The sequence below is a fragment of the Macaca thibetana genome, chromosome 9, assembly GCF_024542745.1.
Source record: "Macaca thibetana thibetana isolate TM-01 chromosome 9, ASM2454274v1, whole genome shotgun sequence".
Classification (NCBI taxonomy): Eukaryota; Metazoa; Chordata; class Mammalia; order Primates; family Cercopithecidae; genus Macaca; species Macaca thibetana.
The window spans coordinates 79,014,610-79,036,809 of NC_065586.1; the positions used below are offsets into that span (position 1 = coordinate 79,014,610).

General features: G+C 33.3%; 1 protein-coding gene across 3 annotated transcripts in view; it reads left to right on the plus strand.

Annotated features, from left to right (window-relative positions):
* PCDH15 (protocadherin related 15) overlaps window positions 1–22,200 on the plus strand; it is a 1,784,920-nt gene that overhangs the window by 930,431 nt on the left and 832,289 nt on the right. For all 3 annotated transcript variants that reach the window (XM_050805159.1, XM_050805156.1, XM_050805157.1), the window contains one exon: window positions 17,970–18,088. In XM_050805159.1, coding sequence (XP_050661116.1) covers window positions 17,998–18,088 — 91 coding nt within the window. In that variant the 5' untranslated portion in view covers window positions 17,970–17,997. The remainder of the gene's footprint in view (window positions 1–17,969; window positions 18,089–22,200) is intronic.

Sequence of the window (22,200 nt, forward strand, 5' to 3'; positions counted from 1 at the left end):
ACTGCCCCATGACTCAATTATCTTCACCTGTCCCCACCCTTGACATGTGGGGATTATTACAATTCAAGGTGAGATTTGGGTGGGGACACAAATAAAACATATCACTCTCTTTACGTCTTTCTTCAAGCATTAACACAACCTATACTATATCTGTATTATTTCTTCTTTTTCTTAAAAAAAATGAAAGCTCCACAAAGACTTTGTGAAGTAATACATTTCAAACAAGGTGAAAAGAGTCCTACAAATATGCCTGCTCATTATATTTTAATATCTAATATAAGGAGAAATGCATCTCAAAATGAGATGACAAGTTTACACTTTAAGGCTTGTTTTCATGAATTGCAAAAAATCATTTTAGAAAAAAGAAAAAGTAACCTCAAACACTGTCCCCACATGCTCTTCTCTGTTATTGTTCTTTTCTTTTCTGTTTGGTTAGGTGCTTCTCTTTATTTTCATTTATTTCTTATCACTGCATTTACCACGCTACATCTGCCCCAAGGAAAACAGATAACTAATCCCTTTTCTCCTAGGGGAGGAAACCTAACCTCTTATAAATGGGCAGCATCTATAAAGGAGCTAATATATTTAATCAAAGTTAAATAATAAATGCTTTGATTAGTTATATTTTATCCTGGCAGACTAATACACATATATTAATATAGCAAGTACTCAAATACACATATGCATAGATATCTTAGACAATCATTCTTTATCAAATATGTGATACTCTCAAGAATTAAAATTATACCCAAGATTCAAAAGTTTACAAGCTATTGGAAAAAATGAGTGCTCTGCTTAATTTGTTTTTAAGAAACTAAAGTAACAATAATGCTTTAAAAATAACCAGGGATTCATTTCAATTTGTGGCATTATTTTACTTCTAATGGAAGTTTAAATGAAACTTTTCTAATTACACGAAGTATTTCATTCTCTTATTAGTTTTTCTTTCTATAAACAAATAACTATTTCCAGGCTCTTACCTCCTCTGTAATTACTGTTGCTCAAGAAAGTTCCATTCAGAATGAGATTACAAGAAAATTATAGACATAAGCCATACTTAAAGTTGTTTAATATGACAGTTGGAATAGCTTATGCTCTGTATTTAATACTTAGTTAGTGGAAGATAGTGGATGATGCCATTTTAGTTATAACTGAGAGTATTAAAATTAGTTTACTTATGTGTTTTCACAAAGTGATTTTTGGAGGCTAATTTCTATAAACAGTATTTCTCCCTTTAATTAACATGAAACAGAGTGTGTTTTGCTAGTGTGCTTTTTATTTGTCTACGGATTTTTTTGATAAGTATCATGATATACAAGTAATTGTTTTTCTCTTCAATACAGCAATCATCAGGGCAAATTTTGTAGTTTAGACCAACAAAGTATTGGACAGTCTACTATATCACATATATTATTATCAATTATATGTTTTTCAATTCACATTGATTACATAACTGTTATGCAAGGGTTTGGAGAATTCCAACTATATCATCAGATCTATATCTATTAAATGTTGTATCATTATTATTTCCTGCCATATATAGATGTTATGTTACTTTAAAAAGTTATATTTATTACAAATACAATATTATGTATGCCTTCTCTTTTTACCTTCACAAATACATAAATGATGATCTTGAAGATGGTAACCAATGTCTACAATTCACTTGGAAAGGGTTATTTTCAATTCAATTAATTAAAAATTAGAAAACATCTACAGGGAACAATACTCATGCTTTCAATCATTTATATGTCTTTTTGTTTTTAAAATTTGTTTGAGTTTAGCAGCAATATGCTTAACTAAGTATTATATATGGACCCTCATTGGAAGTTGAAATGCCAGTCTTAGTGTTGCTCACCAAGAAAAAAAAAAAAAAAAAAAAGCAGAAAGCACCAAAAGATAGTTTATAGGATTTTCTAACATCATCCCTCAAACTCAAAATAGTATGAAAAATGTAAATAAATGTCATCCAAATGACTTTAATCTAGGAATCTGGTATCGTTTTAAAAAATTGCTCATATGATTACAAAATTTAGAGAATATATCAATACATGAGACAAGAATGAAATTTGTGTTGGTGATGACTATGCCCAAAATGCATTCTTACTTTAAAGGTAGATACGCATTCAAGAAACCCTTTGTGCATATATAAATGTGTGTGTGTGTGTGTGTATGTATGTGTGTATATAAATTTGTAAAGTAACAACCTGATATTTCTGAATATTTCTGTTTCAAGAAAATCCTGAACAACAGCAGTTCTAAAATTTCCACGTAATATATCCTCGGCATCCTGGTACATTATCTATCTCTCTCTATCTCTCTCTCTCTCTCTCTCTCTCTCTCTCTCTCTCTCTCTCTCTCTCTCTCTATCTACCTATCTATCTATCTGTCTATCTATCTATCTATATTTTTAAAATTATTATTACACTTTAAGTTCTAGGGTACATGTGCACAATGTGCAGGTTCGTTACATTGTATACATGTGCCATATTGTTGTGCTTCACCCATTAACTCATCATTTACGTTAGGTATATCTCCTAATGCTATCCCTCCCCCCTCTCCCCACCCCTCGACAGGCCCCGTGTGTGATGTTCCCCTTCCTGTGTCCAAGTGTTCTCATTGTTCAGTTCCCACCTATGAGTGAGAACATGCGGTGTTTGGTTTTTTGTCCTTGCAATAGTTTGCTGAGAATGATGGTCTCCAGCTTCATCCATGTACCTGCAAAGGACATGAACTCATCATTTTTTATGACTGCATAGTATTCCATGTATATGGGCCACATTTTCTTAATCCAGTCTATCATTGTTGGATGTTTGAGTTAGTTCCAAGTCTTTGCTATTGTGAATAGTGCTGCAGTAAACATACCTGTGCATGTGTCTTTATAGCAGCATGATTTATAATCCTTTTGATATATACCTAGTAATGGGATGACTGGGTCAAAGGGTATTTCTAGTTCTAGATCCTTGAGGAATCGCCACACTGTCTTCCACAATGGTTGAACTAGTTTACAGTCCCACCAACTGTGTAAGTGTTCCTATTTCTCCACATCCTTTCCAGCACCAGTTGTTTCCTGACTTTTTAATGATTGCCATTCTAATTGGTGTGAGATGGTATCTCATAGTGGTTTTGATTTGCATTTCTCTGATGGCTAGTGATGATTAGCATTTTTTCATGTGTCTGTTGGCTGCATAAATGTCTTCTTTTGAGAAGTGTCTGTTCATATCCTTTGCCCACTTTTTGATGGGGTTGTTTTTTTTTTCCTGTAAATTTGTTTGATTTCTTTGTAGATTCTGGATATTAGCCTTTTGTCAGATGAGTAGATTGCAAAATTGTTCTCCCATTCTGTAGGTTGCCTGTTTACTCTGATGGTAGTTTCTTTTGCAGTACAGAAGCTCTTTAGTTTAATTAGATCCCATATGTCAATTTTGGCTTTTGTTGTCATTGCTTTTGGTGTTTTAGACATGAAGTCCTTGCCCATGCCTATGTCCTGAATGGTATTACCTAGGTTTTCTTATAGGGTTTTTATGGTTTTAGGTCTAACATGTAATTATTTTATCCATCTTGAATTAATTTTTGTATAAGGTGTAATGAAGGGATCCAGTTTCAGCTTTCTACATATGGCTAGCCAATTTTGCCACCACCATTTGTTAAATAGGGAATCCTTTCTCCATTTCTTGTTTTTGTCAGGTTTGTCAAAGATCAGATAGTTGTAGATGTGTAGTATTGTTTCTGAGGGCTCTGTTCTGTTCCATTGGTCTATATATATATTTTGGTACCAGTGCCATGCTGTTTTGGTTACTGTAGCCTTGTAGTATAGTTTGAAGTCAGGTAGCATGGACATCCTGGTACATTATCTTTATGGTTAGTGCATATATTAAGATTTTTTCTAGGCAGGAAGATACTCTAAAGTATGAGAATTTTCAAAGATTATGGTTATTAAAGTAAGTTTTGGATGTGATGATAGTACAGTGGTCCTAAATGCATATGGAGAGATAGCTCTGATCAAACAAATGTCATTTTACTAACAGATCCTTAAGCCCAAGGTTTTTGAACTATTGCAACGTGGTCTGGGTGGCACAAAAAGCTGCATTTTATTGACCAACACTATACACTAAAAATAGTTTAATTAAAACAATTAAATTTCATAATTTCATATGAAAATCTAGACACTCAATGTTATCTAAAAAATTGGAAGATGGAAAAAAATAGATGTAGACTTCTGCAAAGTTGCTAAGTTTAAATTCAGCAAAGTTTCCAGAGCCCCCATTATTTCTCAATCAGCCTTAGTTATTTATTTACAGTATTTTGTGGACACTTAGATTCTTACACATCTATGATCCCTTCCTGAAATAACTATGGTGCTTACACTGAATATATGCGATGCGACCTGATGTGTGCACGCGCGCACACACACACACACACACATATGCCATGCACACACCCTATTACAATTATATCTGATTTAAAAATCTTCAAACACCCCCATTTACAAGGTATTAGTCGAATATGCTTTTTTGTTTATTTGTTTTTTTGGGACAGGCTCTCAAACTGTTCCCCAAGTAACATGATAATACCTCATTGTAACCTTGAACTCCTGGACTCAAGCCATCCTCCCCCATCAGCCTCTGGAGGGTGGTAGGACTTCAGATGTTTGCTCTTACTCCTGGCTAATTTTTTAATTTTCTCTATTCTGTAGAAACTGGGTCTTGCTGCTTTGCCCAGGCTGACTTCAAACGCCTGGCCTCAAGTTATCCTTTTATGTTGGCCTCCCAAAGTGTTAGGATTACATGTGTGAGCCACCATGTCATGCCCAGAATACACTTTTGAAATGCTTGATGAGTTGGTTGGTATAGGCAACAATATGAAATTCATTTCTGCTTCAATTCTCCCTTTCACTATACCTTTATCATTATCAAAACTGCAACTTCAAAATCATCTATAATATCTGATTTCATCTTTGCCCATGGGCATCACATTAGTGAGTTTCCAATCTTAAGATTTCTACTCCCTTTCATCCACAAAATATCCTTGATTTTGATTTATTCCACCCATCTCTGACACTGGAAAGGAAAATGAAAAAGTTTCTTGCTGTTCATTTAAATGAAATTTTGTACTTATTAATGATGTTTTTCTAAGATAAATATCTTGCTGAATCATGTAAAATAGTAGACTTTTCATAGTTTTGAAAGTTTCGCTGCATGCTTTATGAATAGTAATTAAAAACTTGAACCTTTCAACTTCAGCAGTAATTCTAAGGGGAAAGGATTAGTTTTTAAAGTAATTATTGCCTAATTAGACAAGAGTGTTAATAAAGTGGAAGAAAATTATAATTTATATTTCCACAGGTGCTTTGTTCAATCTTTTCTTTTTGTTTTTAAAAATTCTTCTTAAGGTACTTTTTTTCACTTTCTATTAATTTAGTCATTTCAACAAAAATACTAAAATAATACTTGGTGGCTATGTTCACTGCTTTTTAATGACTTTTCTATGAAGACATATTAAAATAGATTTTTTTTAGGATACAGAGGGCTTTGCCAATATTAGTATACTCAGATATAGGGATGAAATTTGAGAAAAGATTAGTTTAACTGGGTCACAGAAACAAAAACAGCCCCAATAGTTTTCGCTGTATATAAACCATAAATTTTAATTTACAGGCTGAGATTTGGTTCTTATTTTTCAAGTATATTAGAATTGTATTCTTATATTTTATAAGCATATATTTCATCTAAGTTTAACAATTTAAAATATTATTTTATAATAAATACATATTTATGTACAAACATCTCCTACTCTCTGTGAGGATTTACAGTATTCATAGCCCTTTCTCCAACAATACCTTAAATGTGTCTTAAAGGATAGAACTTCTTTAGAATTTATCAATTATCGATCCTTGCATATTCAGCAAATGCTGCAGGAATAAGTGATAAAACTAAATTTCATATATAATACAGATTTGACAAGAGCAAATTAGCTTTAATGTAAATAACAGGACATTTTGTGAAAATGATAAATTTGTTTTTAAAATTCATTCATTCAAAACGTCAATTCTAATCTGTGCTAAGCTATTTTCTGGGCTCTGAGATAAAAAGCTGGGATAGGAGTTTGGCTCATAATGATTCCTCTTCTCAGGGGAATAAAGTGAAACACAAATATTGCCAAAGTACCCACTGACAAGCAATGTAATTATAAACTGAAATGTGTTCACTGAACACAAAGGAAAGGCTAAGAAGGATTATCGCAAAATATTTGAGCGATACTTGGGGAAGGAAGTGACTTGTTAGAGAAGTCTTACATGAGGAACAAATTCTTAGGTTGAAATATGAAAAAGGAGAAAATGCCTAGGCAGAAATAACTAGCAAAAAATAAAATAAAATGAAATACGGTTATGGTAATAAATACAGAGAGTTAAAAATTAGTTCAGATTTAAAAAAAACATGAAAAGGCCTTGGAATAAAAAAGGTCAGAATGGAATTATGTCTTTCATTTATAAAATTTCTTGCCATGGTGTGTTGGGAACTAAATACTTTTCATTATTGACTTTTGGAAAATTCATAAGTAGTAAAATATTCCTAAAATAATGCCCAACCCCAAGGGACATATAACAACTTATTTTAAAAGTATGAAAAAATGAAAAACAATCATTAGAATGCCTATAAAATTTAATGTCTGTATCATTTTAATAGGATAAAAATATACAGGCAGTTTGAATTTACTATATAATAGCATAATCTAATACTTAATGTAATAAATTTAAAAATTTAAGTTAGAAAAAATGTACTCTAGTAATGAATGTACCCTACAGAGCATTGACACTAGGAGAGAGAACGACTACTTTTCAGTTTGGTAATTTTGAAATGCGAGGATACACTATAAAATTAGGTGTTTGTAGGAAGAGACTAATGTTCTTAGTGTATTACTCATGAAGCATAGTCTTTGTAAGAGAACTTATTTAAATTTTATTTGCCCCTCAAACATAAAGAACCAACTAATTGTAATATCTTATCATTTACAGATAAGACAGAGTTTTACAATGATAAAATTACGTACAATTGACTATTGGACAACATGAGTTTGAACTCCATAAATCTGCTTATATACATGAACTCTTTTTTTTTTTTTTTTGAGATGGAGTCTCGCTTTGTTCCCCAGGCTGGAGTGCAGTGGCACAATCTCAGCTCACTGCAAGCTCTGCCTTCTGGGTTCACACCATTCTCCTGCCTCAGCCTCCTGAGTAGCTGGGACTACAGGCGCCCGCCACCACGCCCAGCTAATTTTTTGTATTTTTAATAGAGACGGGATTTCACCGTGTTAGCCAGGATGGTCTCGACCTCCTGACCTTGTGATCCGCCCGCCTCGGCCTCCCAAAGTGCTGGGATTAGAGGAGTGAGCCACCATGCCCAGCCTCTACATGAACTATTTTCAATAAAAGTTACAGTTTTCTAGAAAAGTAAAACTCAGCTTTACATTAAAATCCAATCTCTAAGAAATATGACAGTGACCTTTATGGATTTGTATCATAAATGAAGGGCTTACATGACTACACAATTAGTTATTTTTCTAAGTCAAATTATTCATCTTCACGTTTTGCCAATTGAGAAGGTTGATCATTTCTTTAATCATGTAGATTTATGAGATAAATGATAAAAGCTTAATATTTATCAACCCAAAGCTTAGAAATATTTGTGAAATGCTTCCTTATATGGATGTCTTTCTGTATTAGACTTTGAGTTACTGTTTTTGAGCTGATACTTCTGCAAACGTTCTAGACTATAAATTTGAAACATGATTTTCTTAGTATAATTGGTAAAGTACAAAGAGAAATGAAACGCAAATCTACCATTTGTTTCTAAAATTATTAAAGCATATCTAATGATTTCAATTGTATTGACATCATTATACTCAAAAAATATTCACCGTTAGTGTTATTTTTATCAACATCAAATGTACAGACTTAGTTCTTGAGATAATTTTACTATTTTAAAATTATTATAAATTAAACAGTTGCAGGTCAGTTGGCCGGAGACCTTACCTTAAAAAAATCCTGCAAAGAAAATAAAAAGTGATGTGTGTAGAATGTTGGTTCTGCGTCTGAATTGATATACTGTGCAACTTTATGATCTCTGGTTAGACTTCATATAATGTGAAATATAAATAAAGTGTAAAAAAGATATGACATGTGAAATATGACCCCTCTTATAAGAAGAGGGGCAATGGAGGATAAACCTACTTTTATTCCTTCTACTTAAACATGTCACCTGGCAAAGTATTAAAGTTCACATTTTCTACTCTATTCGTGTTAAATAAATGTTATACGTACATGTTAAAAGTACATATTAAAGCTATATAGAAAACAAACATTTTATTAGTGACAGTTTGTGTTTCCCAATCAGTATTTACTCTAGTATCCTTTACATACATGTTAATATTTGAATAAATATTAAAAGTTATATGTTGGCCAGGCACAATATGAAAGAAATACTTTCGTATTTCAACCTAAGAATTTGTTCCTCATGTAAGACTTCTCTGACAAGTCGCTTCCTCCCCCAAGTATAGGTCAAATATTTTGCGATAATCCTTCTTAGCCTTTCCTTTGTGTTCAGCGAACACATTTCAGTTTATAAATCCTAGCACTTTGGGAGGCTAAGGCGGGCAGATCACTTGAGGTCGGGAGTTCCAGACCAGCCTGACCAACATGGAGAAACTCTGTCTTTACTAAAAATACAAAATTAGCCGGGCATGGTGGTGCATGCCTATAATCCCAACTTCTCAGGAGGCTGAGGCAGGAAAATCGCTTGAACCCAGGAGGCGGAGGTTGCAGTGAGCCAAGATCCTGCCATTGCACTCCAGCCTGGGCAACAAGAGTGAAACTGAGTCTCAACTAAAACAACAAAAAAGTTATATGTTTCCTTCTATTACCAACTATATCTAATAAACATGACATGCTTGGATGCAGCTGGAAACCATCATTCTCAGCAAACTAATATAAGAACAGAAAATCAGACACCACATCTTCTCATTCATAAGTGGGAGATGAACAATGAAAACACATGGACACAGAGAGGGGAACATCACACACTGGAGCCTGTCGGGGGTTGTAGGGGTTAGGGGAGGGATAGCATTAGGGGAAATACCTAATGTAGATGATGGATTGATGGGTGCAGCAAACTGCCATGACACATGTATACCTATGTAACAAACCTACACATTCTGGACATGTATCCTAGAACTTTAATTTAATTTTTTTTTAATGACATGCTTTGCTAATTAATTTTAGATTGTTTAAATGCAAGCAGATTTAAGAAAAACAAATTAGAAATGTAAATACTACCCATTTGCTATTTCATTAAACATGTGAAGTCATTTCTTAAAATTAGAACTGTTATGAATCTTTTATTCTAAATCTGTCACCTATTTAGAAGACTATTATTTAAAACCTTATTTCCTACCAAGCTATGGTAGTGGCAAAAGCAAGTAAAGTAATATGACTGAGTTATAGTTCAAATTTTATTCAATATAAGAAAGAGAAAAGTAGTAACTAGATTTATAGAAAAATGAATTTAATGTATACAATTGATCATATATAAAATAATTAAAATCTCATTGTTTAGTGTTTAACTTACATTTCTTTTCAAAATGTAATTAACAGTATAGAATGCAACTGTTTTACAAAGCTCATTTAGATTGCTGGCAGAATTCATTTCTTTTTGGTTATATGACTGAGGGCTGTTGTCTGGGGGCCATCGTCTGGTCCAAGAAGTCACCGGGAGTTCCCTGGCATATGTCCCTCTCCAAAGGCAGTTTACAATATATTGCTTCTTTACACAGAGCAGGAAGATTTCTCTTTCTCCAATGTGCTAAGACTGAATTTTATATAACTTAATTGAAACAAGAAAATGACACTTTGTTCTTTATCATATTCTTGAGCTGGGAGCAGGAGAGTGGTTTGGGATGATTCAGGTCCATTACATTTATTATACACTCTATTTCTATTATTATTATAATATAATATATGATGATATAATCATACAACTCACCATAATATGAGTTGGGAGCTCTGAACTTGTTTTCTTGCAACTACATGATCCCATCTGGGAATGATGAGAGACAATGACAGATCGATCATCAGGCATTAGATTCTTGTAAGGAGCATGCAACGTGGAACCCTTGTATGTGCAATTCACAATAGAGATTGTACTCCTATGAGAATCCAATGCTGCTACTGATCTGACAGGAGGCGGAGCTCAGGTGGTAATGCAAATGATGGGGAGGGGCTGTAAATACAGATGAAACTTTGCTTGCTCACTCACCACTCACCTCCTGCTCCATGGCCTGGTTCCTAACAGGCCATGGACCAGCACTGAACCCCTGATCTATAGAATAGTATTATATGAGGATTTGATTCATTGTGAACTACTTCAGGTGTGGCTGTCACACCGTTAGACTGAAAACTCTATATAGACTATTATTTATTATTAATTCATTCAGTTTTTCTCATAAAGCTGTAGCCGCTGCATCTTATAAAGTATGCTATCCAGAATCAGCGCCCATCAAACACTTATGCTATAAATGAACAAATGAATATTCTTAACTTTTATTTTTTGTTCAAATTTTCATCTGTCAATTACAGAAGAATAACAAGGATTTTACTGTCCTAATTTTAAACTGATTCTTACAAGTTTTAACTAGTTTACCCTTATATAGCCCTCCCAAAGCAGCATAACTAGGAATGCAAAGCAAGACTCTCTCATTCCAGAGCCAAGACTTTTATTACATTATATCATACAAGTCACTGGCATTTTCATATTTTTATGTTTAGTCTCTCTTGACTGACTTAATACTTTTGAATTTTGTGCTGATGGATTTGCCTTAGGAAAATACTCATGTACTCATTAATTTATTCTTGTTTCTTAGAATCTATAATATTCATCAAACAAGAATATTAATCAGAATCATTTTCCTGTGCCAGGGAATGACATCCTACAGAACTGTCTTTCAAGCTTCCTTTTTAAAATTTTGCATGCGTTTGCTTGAGCATTAAAACTCCATTTTAAATTTGCTTGGTTATATTTTTAAGCTACACACTCCACTGATGAAATAATATTTGGCCTTCTTTTTTTGTATTTCAGTTTGCTCACTCCTTTCATACTAAGCTTTTTTCCGAAGACTTTTCTAAGAAATAATGAGAAATGTGTTTGTCTAAAAGACTAACATTTAGATGAAAGTTCCAAAAACGTAGATTGAGTGGAAACCTCAAAAAATTGGCAATTGAAATTTCTTTATCTCCTAATTTGGAATTATTTTACTAAAGTGCCTTGAAATGTATATTAGGTTAAAAAAATTGAAATATAGTGCATGCTCAATAGCAAAGTCATTGTGAGAAAATTGAATAATTTATTTCTATAGAAGATTAGTGTCTGACACGCACTAAATATAAAATAAATACTAATTGAGTAAATGTATGTGTAAACACTAAGAAAAATATCCAATATAATAGCAATAGTAAACATACAGATTACATTTCCACTCATTTAAAAACATTTTTGGTGTATTCATATTTTATTAAACCAGCTAGTATGACTATATAATTATAACATTTGGCATGTATCTATTATAGACTAAACTGAATATTAGCTTTTTTCTGTGAAGATACAATCTCTGAACACAAATTAAACAGATTAATTATATTGGTCAGTCATTTGTTTTCTTGAGAAGTAGTATTCCCCAAAAAGAAAACCAGTGTTCCTCCCTGTTTTATTTAAAGTTCTATTATTAAAACCAGAATTTAATAATGAATAGACTCAACAGACATATTAAGATACTGATTTGAATTTTCCAAGAATTCACCATAGCTGTAAAATAAGAATGCCTGAGCTTGGACTTACCTTCTGTGTTTCACGTGGTTTTGGGAAATATATTTTGAGTTAAATTAGTCTCATTTAATGTTTACAACTGTTGATTACATATTTAAAATGTTTAAAACTGAAATGTAAGACCTTGTAAATGATTGAAGTGATGGCAAGATTAATTCTTAATAATTTATATTCTTAATTTTAAAATTGATTTTCATCAATTTTATTTTATACCACCATGTTTAGGGCAAATCTATATGTAGAGACAGCGTGCACCCAGAAAGCAAATTAACATTTTCTTTTTATTTGAAATGGAGTCTGTCTTGCTCTCTTGCTCAAGCTGGAGTGCAGTGGTGAAATCTCAGCTCACTGCAACCTCTGCCTCCTGGGTTCAAGCTATTCTTCTACCTCAGCCTCCTGAGTAACTGGGATTACAGGTGTGCACCACCACACTCGACTAATATTTTGTATGTTTAGTAGAGATGGGGTTTCACCAAGTTTGTCAGGCTAGTCTGGAACTCCTGACATCAAGTTATCCACCCACCCCAACCTCCCAAAGTGCTGGGATTACAGGCGTGAGCCACCATGCCTGGCCAAATTTAGACATATTTTAAGTTTGGTAGTGAAGGCACATTCAGATGTAGTAGCATGTTAAACAAACAAACAAACAAACAAACAAACAAAAAACTGTAAGCCCGAGCAAAGATCTAGTAAGTCTGATTTAGCTGGACCAGGTGGGAGAGGTGCCTTGGACCTCACAGTGTCCTATAAAAACATTGGTTACTTTCCAACCATACCTCAAATTAGCTACAACGGAACCCCTTGAATTTAAATTGCAAACTTTAAAAAAGTGGGAGATAATATCAATATCTACTTATCATTAATGTAAATTTAAATAAAATATATACTTTATATAAATTGTATATGTGACTATGTAACATAAATTTATATATAAATATATTATGTATAAATGTACTATAAAATTGTCAATAAATATCAATATATTTTTATAGATGAATATATGATATAAATGTATACGTATGTATATTTAGTAAAGAAAAATATAATGTGATCTAGAAGGAGGGAATGTATCTGAAAGGCTCTCTGAAATTTTACTTTCCCAAAGTTCATATTACACATTTTAAAAAAAGAAAAGCTGATTCATCTGGTAATGCTGAAGGGTGATAAGTACTCTCTGTAGTGATGAAGACATTATTAATATTTACCACCATGCTGAGGTAGAAGACAGTTTTCTCTCTAGGCATTTAAGGAAATTCATATTTGGTGTGGTAAGATATAGTGACTTTGGAAAGCCTCATGTTTTTAGTTTGAAGCTGAGGTTGCTTTGAAGGGAAGTTTGCTTTATTCCAGCAGGTAAGTAGCATATGTTTCTCACGAGGAATACAGAGCAGTGACAAGTTTTAGTTTTATAGCTTTATCTAGATATTGTTATAGATCAGCAGTAACAGTAGTTTGGCTGAACAAACTATTGAAGGGCAGACTGCATATATACAGCTCACTTCACTGTGAGAGTAGAGCTTGCTTCATGGTTGTGTATTGGTATGGGGTTTCTTATCAGCGTAATGATGGTGTGTTCCAATCTTTGATATCTCAAGAAGATTAGTGTTTATTCACATAGCAGTCACAGACATAGGCTAAAAAATAATTAACATTGTCAAAAATGTATTTAAGAGAAAACTGCTGTGGTGTCAAACGTGGCTGCTTTTGCCATGTGTCACTGCAACCACCCAAGACTCAGGGAGCAGGGATAAACAGAAAAAAGAAGGACCTTTGTGTATTTCCAGTCTTTGGATTTATATTTGAAAGTGAAAGGCAGTGAAAGACCTTTATTCTCCTTCCAAGAGATGAACAGAAATCTGTACTCAGAGTAGTAGATACCATCAAGGATGCTGTCAGGGTTGTCGGAATAGTTACACTTTCACTGTAAAGTTCTCATTCAGTTTTTATCAGATAGCATTTTGGTTGCTTTGTGTAATCTCAGTTCATTTACTGAATGAAAATTATTGTAAAGTGACAATATACAGTTTTGAAATGATAGCTGCTATTTTCATGTCACTTATTACATTTTAACGTGTTATATAACTTATTTATATTTGTTGTTGGTGGATCTTTATTTTGCTGGAATATAACATCCACGGGAGCATAGAATTATGTCAGCTTTGTTCACTGATATTTCCTAACTGCCGAGAAGAGTGAGTGGTATCTAGTAGACCCTCCATAAGTGCTTGTTGAAGAAATTAATTTTTGAGAACATTGAATGCCAGAGAAATAAATATGAGATTTATCTTGCAGGAAATGCAAATGATGTGAAATTCAAAATTAGTATGTTTGTCTTGAATAATTGCAGTAAAATATTCTTAAGACTAAGGAAAATGTGTCATAAAATGCGCATGGAATGCAAACCACTTACGTGTAATATTATACTATAATAGGAAACAAACACTTTTCCCCAGTATTTTGAGAAAAGAATACTATTTCTAAGTCATGATTGCAAAATGATAACTTCATTAGCTATATTAGAGTACTGAATACACCAATGTAATTATCTCTTGAAAAACAAGTATAATAATGTATTCATTTATAGGTCACCTACAATTCTTTTTAGAATTGAACATGCTTTGGATTTTTAGAACATAACATTATTGGCCAAGAAATTCTGGAGGAAAAATTTGTCCTCGGGTAACATGGAAAGAGTCTGATGTGGGATTTGTAGTAAAAGTAAAGCACCACCACAGAGGTGTTGCTTGACATGCTTTTCATTTACCTATAGTCACTTAGCAAGATTTTGGAATTCGTCTCCTATAGGACTTTCTCTTGTAATTCTAGAGATTATAAAGCTAGTAACGAAGACAATCTTTTGTCTAAAGCACTTGATCTCTTCCAATTAATTTGATCGCAATCACAGAAGTGCCACTATAGGTTGTCAGTTGATTGTCACAATATTGTACTAAACATGCTGGTCCTGTAGTCTTTTACACAGTCTCTTTGTGGGAGGTACCTTTCATTATATCTTTGTTTAGAAACTGGGTTTTCTCACGAAGTCAATATGTGTTCTGTGTTTTGGGTGGGTTGATGTGATGAGTCATAGCTTTCTTTCATGTCTCTGTAAATATTGAGCCCATTGAAGTGATTAAAATTTATTTGGAAATAAGGCAGATACATATGAACCAGTAAAAAAAAAAAACTATAGAAATTATTATTATTCTCATTATTCAAAGACAAATAAGTATAATATTTCCCCTAAAATTATCTCATTCCTCTGGGCAGTAAATGCTGTATCTATTCTAAATTGATTTTTATATGAGTTTTGTCTGTGATGCTTTCAAAAGTGTACATATAATCCTCTACAAACATGCAGAGCCATAGATCAAGAGGTTTTGTTTCTGGAGGCATAATAATGGCAGTGGCATTAATGACTTTAAAATAATGATCCATCAGTTATTTTTATCCTGGAGACTGCTCCATGAACCAAATTAGCTTCAGTCAGAAATAAAATAATATACCATAATTTGTGAATGCATAATAGTATAAACTAGTATAAAGGAAGTCAAGCTGGCAGGTCAAGGGCCCACACAGGAACACAACTATGACCTTTTGTCCTTTGCTAAGATACTGCTTTTTCTTTAATTTTGTTTTCTAATACATATATTTTCCGGGTTGTATTAATTTTGTTTTCTAATATATATCCTTTCTAATATATATATCTAATATATATCCTTTGTATTTGTCTATGGTTTCTCTTTATATTTTTAAAATTTAAGTAACATTGTTTTATTTCTTAATGTTGTCATGTTTATTTTTCCAAATAAAAAAAAAGATTTGAAGTCATTGTGTATAGAAATCTTAGTAGGGCTATAATCCTTTGAGAAGGGGGTTACAATGTCTGTCTCTTAGAGTTTAAGGGAAGCAATACAGCAAGCCATCCTAGGCCTCCATATCCTTTGAAAACTTCTGAGCCCTGCGTTTTCTGGGATATTTTCCAATACTTTTCTCTGATGGAATGAGCAAAAGTATCTTACTCACAGACTTTATGGTCTCTTCAGACGCTCACCAGTTTATAACCTTGAGCCAGTCACTTATTGTCTGTGAGCCTGACCTTTCCTCCATAAAATGGGGATAATAATATCTACTTTATAGCCCTTGCTAAAGATAGATTGAGTAAATCTGTATTTAAGACTTTGGAAGTTCCATAAATGCTGAGTCAGAAAGACTCATATTAAGCTTTGGGGGTACTCGTTCTGTGAGTAAGTACACTGTGTTAAGCATGTATTTATATTCCCTTACATATTTAATGTTTAAGACAATCTTATTAGGTAGATACTATTTTATATCCATTATGATAATGAGGAATGTGAGATAAAGATGCTATTAATTTCTTCAAAGTCATATAACTAGTAAGCTGAAAAGCTTGAATTTCAAAAGAAGCCACACTCATCCGCTACTCTACACAACCAGTAGCATTGGCCAATTTTATTTTTCTTTTTTTCTACACGTTAGTGTGGACTTGGCATCTAATAGTGAGTTCTTCTTTGGGCTTTCTGTCCCTAGAAATTATAAATGCAGGGGCCAAGCACTTTGCCAGTTAGGGAAAAATGTGGAAGGCCCAGCTAAAAAGAAGGCAGGCTCCTTTTTTATCTTAGACAAAGAAACAAAGAAGAATAGAATTCATTTTAAAATGTGTGTAAGCTGGAGCAGTGATTTTTTAAAGCCAAGAACTGTGTATCCCATTAGTTTAAAAAAGAGCTTACACCTTTAATACAATTTTACAATACTCTCTCTATATATATATTTATAAGTGCTACTGGACAAATAAACATTATTAAACACTTGGCAATAAATCAAAAATAGATAAAATGTAGACAAAAGCAGAATTAAAATCATTCCTTTATACCCTCTGATAAACCTTATCCACAGCTAGTCTAGTGGAGAGAATCCTGGGCAGAAATAGAAAACTGGAGAACTTGAGGAATCAATATTAGGTGCTAGAAGCATTTAGTCTTATAAAGAAGATTGCACAATCATCTAAACACTTGGAAATCACATGAAAATTTGGATTTCTGCCTTCTCTTTGAAAATCAGAAGACCCAGCAACACTGGTTTGCATTCCCACATTAACAACCATTGACAGAAGTTGAGCACCAGCTGGTCTCTTTAGAAAACCTTGTATTGCACAGTTTATCACAGCCTCTACCATCACTGTTGTGCCCTTAGGCTAATTCATTCTTTTCCTTTGTCTGCTTGTACTCTGTAGGCATTTGAGTTTGGAACCTCTGAATTAGAGAAACAGTGTTCCAATTTATAATCAGGGCCACAATTTATAATCAGGGGCATTTTGAGCAATTCTGTGTGGATAATTTCCTAAATTTACAAAGAAAATGAGCATGTCATTCTTTCAATAAGACTTTCTTGTGTGTGCTCACAGGCCACTAATTTCTCAATCAGTTGTTTTCTTTTTCTTTTTTTCTTTTTTTTTTTTTAATTGCTGGAAGATTGAAAAGTAAAACAAGAAAATTAAAATGGAATGCATCCAAATGCTTCATACAGCAGATGTAGTGAATATTGACAGATTTTCCTTACTCTTTCCCAGCATAGTTAAGTCAATTTCTGATCACTCTACTAGAAAGGAATTAACGTTTTAATGATAGACTTTTCTACTTAATTGCGTAAGACAAATTTTCATTGAAATTCTCATGTAGGATACTAACAACTGGCTTACTATCTTACACTTGTTTGTAAAGTTATGCTGTAGACAACGTAAGTTTAGTTACTCAAACTGATTAACATTTGAGTTACCCATCAGGTCTTAAATTTTAAAGAGTGTGCTTCTGATATTGTTAGTATGTTAACTTCTCAACCTGCTTGCTGGAAAATTAAATAACAGAAAAGAAGTCTTTCCTTAGAGATTACTTGTCTGAAAATTTATGTTGATAAACAGTTCCAGTGCATTAAACCATTGTGTTACTTCGTTAATGGATAACATGGCACAGGTAATTAACTATGAAGTCATTAAGGCTTTTCTGTGCTGTGACAATTGCGTTTACCTGTAACAGATTAATGAACATGTCAAATGTTTCTTTCTACCTCCCCTTATTTCAGATCAGCTTTGAGTGAGCTTTGACAGAAGATGTTTCGACAGTTTTATCTCTGGACGTGTTTAGCTTCAGGGATCATCCTGGGCTCTCTCGTTAAAATCTGCTTGGGCCAGTATGATGATGGTAAGGTTGCTTTTAGCTTGATCTTTAGAGCAAGCCAGGATTTTTGTTATTACATTGAAAACACACCACAGATATGAATAATGCTAATTTGTAGTTTATTATTGAAAGGTTAGTATCTCCGTGTAATAATTAACCTTAACTAAAATAAGCTTAGAAAAGTGAAATCACATGTCCTTTGTTTCTTAGTAAAGATTGCAGTATGGTAGAAGGAATATAGTTTAGTAGAAAATCTAATGCAAGACCTCTGTTTGCTTATTCTTGCTAGGTAAATGCTTAATTGCTATAGAAACAATATTAAACTGTATTTACTAACCCTTGAATATATGCAAACAAAGGTCTCAAACAAAGCTAGAAATACAAAAGACAACAAAATTTGACCCCCCAAAAGGGTCAGAAGTAGCAGTCATAAGTATTTTTGTTGTTGGCACTTTAACCGGGCATTGCATTATTTTATCCCCCACTATTTTTGTTTTGGGAAAGAATAGAAAAATAAAAAAAGATTTGGTATTTGATTTCTTAAGTTTTCCCCTAACAGTCAGTCAGTCATTTTAGAAAGATTTATTAATTTTCAGGTTCCTTAGAATCCATTTAATACATTAAATTTGCTTGCAATGGCCCAATTGTGCCTGTCTTAGATATTTCAATATTGGCAGAATCTGTCTTAGAATACCCTATAATGAGAGTTAGGATATATATATAATATGTTAAATTTTATAGAAGAAAAAAATGGAAAATATTTCCTCCCTAGAAATTTTCTATTGAAGAAAATTGAGTTTTATTTCTTTCCTGTCTTTCTTTTCTTTTAACTTTCCATTGTTGTTATTCAAGATTTGTTCGGCATTCGTGGTACACAGACAAGCAAACTGGTTGCTCTTAATGGCAGCAAAGGATGTGAATTTATTTTGTGCTTTGCTTGGCTGAACTGATTGATCAGAAGATAGATGAATTAGTTTGGCTTTTTCCCAAACAATGTTCAAGTTGTGCATATATTAAGACATTCCCAGTCTTCAATAATGTGAGAGATAAACTTCTTTGGGGATTTGCAGAATAATTCACAATAGTATTCCCTTTCATATAATTGGCAGCATAATCTTTTGAACACTGCTGCTAGTTAGCACAGTGTTTACTTCAAGTGCATCTGAATTTAACTTCACATCTTTGGCATTTAGGGAGATTGTGAATCTGCAGCCTAAAAATGAATTTCAAAGCAGTATATATAAATAACTGCTATTTTGAAGGAAAACACATTGAAATGAAAAAGAGTTGTGACTCTGTAGTTAAAGAACACATTTTAAATTGTGCCAGAGGAGTAGATTGCAAATCAATGTATTGGTATTACTTTATATAATAAGGCATTCTATTTTCATTCTTATTTAGTGTTCACACTGAGCAGGAAACTATTCACTATCTGTCTTCACATTAGACATCTACAAACCATGCACTTTTTAGTAATGTAATTTTAGTTAACAGAGGAAATTACTTCTGGTATAACCTGTAATGCTATAAATTGGTTTTCTTCATAAGCTTGTTACAGTTCTTAGTCTTATAAATATATTTGCATTGCCTCTAATATGAGATTATTGGGCATCACATAGTCAACTTTGTGAATCCCAGTGGAATTTCAGACTTGCCAAGGGATACAGCACCGTGGGGCTGACTTTAATATACTATATTCACACAGCTGCAATGCTTTGTAGGGTTTCTCCTCTTGGAAGTGACTCAGTTCTTAGGAATATTGAAGAAATGGGAAGTATGACAGATAAACTTACTTTTTGTTTAGTGTTTTATCAGTTTTCTAACTGTGTGTATATTTCACTATTCCTTCCATGCTTGTATCCTCCAAAGTGCCTCCAGATATAATGATGCATTCTCTTTCTTTAGGTCTCCTCCCACTTCTTTTTTCTTTTTTGTCTAGACAGAGTCTTGCTCTGTCTCCCAGGCAGGAGGGCGATGGAGCGATCTCCGCTCACTGCAACCTCCAGCTCCGGGGTTCGAGTGATTCTCCTGCCTCAGCCTCCCAAGTAGCTGGGATTACAGGTGCCCACCACCACGCCTGGCTATTTATTTATTTATTTATTTATTTATTTATTTGTATTTTTAGTAGAGATGGGGTTTTGCCATGTTGGCCAGACTGGTCTTGAACCCCTGACCTCAGGTGATCCACCCACCTTGGTTTCCCAAAGTGCTGGGATTACAGGCTTGAGCCACCGCACCCAGACTCCTTTGAATCCTTTATCTCTTTCAAACCTCCCTTAATTAGAGACTCTTTGACATTAGTGCTATTGAATTATTCAGTTATGTATGACTGAAAATGATTTTCATAATTCCTTTCTTTTAATCCATATAAAATCATGAGCCTGTGCCATGCAGGGCTGAAATCAGGACTAGGCAAATCATGACTAACACAAACTAGCACTAAACTGGAATATGTGACATGAATAACTTGAATAAATATTTTTATCCAAATTTTTGGGTTTACAGGTACATGGTTAGGTTCAAAGAAGGCAGTGGTGATGGTAGTAAACAGAATAGAGACTTGCAAGAAAAGGCCAAAAGGAAAATAAAACTTGTTATAGATAATCTACTGGTTAGATTAGCCTATTATGATTTTACATATGTAGTTACATAAATAGGAGCTTCAGAGAAAAGTGAAGGAAAATATGTTTAAGCTATCCTTAGTATATCCATATTAAAGAATAATACACTTCTGGATTTTAAATTAAGAATAATTTATTCTGCTTTTCTGTGTATTTTTTAATTAAACATAAGGGAGTTGGAAGAAAAAAATGGATTGCTGTTTTAATAAACACTTCATCCTAAAATTGAATATTCTATTATTATCCTTTTGTGTGAAATTATTTATAGGGACAATTTATTATTAATAACATGTAACAATATTTTTTACTTGAAAACTTTGGCTAAATTTTGAATCTTTAAAAATTTCTCTTTCAAATTGCTGGGATGATTTTAGACAAAGCAATAAAATTTATAGATGGTCAATTCCATAATGAACATTTCATTTGGTTAATGATTGTAGATCTATACAAGTACTAGTAACATAAATGAGGCTGATAGTATGGTTTTGTGTTTAAAAAGTCAGAATGTAGCTGATAGAGCTACTAGAAAATTAGAGTACATAATAGATTTATAGTTTATGGTGTATCATTTTGTTATTTTGCCCTGATAAAAGAGCATTAGGGGTGGCTCACGCCTGTAATCCCAGCACTTTGGGAGGTCAACGGGGGCAAATCACCTGAGGTCTGGAGTTTGAGATCAGCCTGGCCAACATGGTAAAACTTTGTCTCTACTAAAAAAAAAAAAAAAAAAAAAAAAAAAAAAAAAAAAAAAAAACGGGGTATTGTGGCAGGCTCTGGTTATCCCAGCTACTTGGGTGGTTGAGGCAGGAGAATTGCTTGAACCACAGAAGCAGAGGTTGCAGTGAACCGAGACTGTGCCATTGCACTCCAGTCTAGGCAACAAGAATGAAACTCTGACTCAAAAAAAAAAAAAAAAAAAAAAGCATTAGGATTTATGTTGAATTTATTTTTAATGCATTAATGATCCTGAAAATTTTATTTGAATTGGGAAGTGTGCCCTGATCCCAAATTGAGTGTGGGGAACCTAGGAAGCAGATCTTCTCAGAAAGCAGAGGAAGCAGGACCCTGTGCTAAATTGTATGTTATGAGAGATTTTTTTTTTTTTTTTTTTTTTTTTTTTTTTTTTTTTTTTTTTTATTTTTTATTTTTTTTTTTTTTTATTTATTTATTTATTTATTATATTATACTTTAAGTGTAGGGTACATGTGCATAACGTGCAGGTTGTTTACATATGTATACTTGTGCCATGTTGCTGTGACTGCACCCATCAACTCGTCATTTACATCAGATATAACTCCCAATGCAATCCTCCCCCCCTCCCCCCCCCTCCCCATGATAGGCCCCGGTGTAAATTGTATGTTATGAGAGATTTAAACAGATATGTAATGCACAGCCATTGTTCGAATATATTTTCCCCAGTTAAGTAAACAAACTAAGTTGTGTGCAGCATTTATGTTGTGGTTTATTTAGTTTTGATTTTGAGGATATATATAATAATAAAAAGTCCAAATGGAC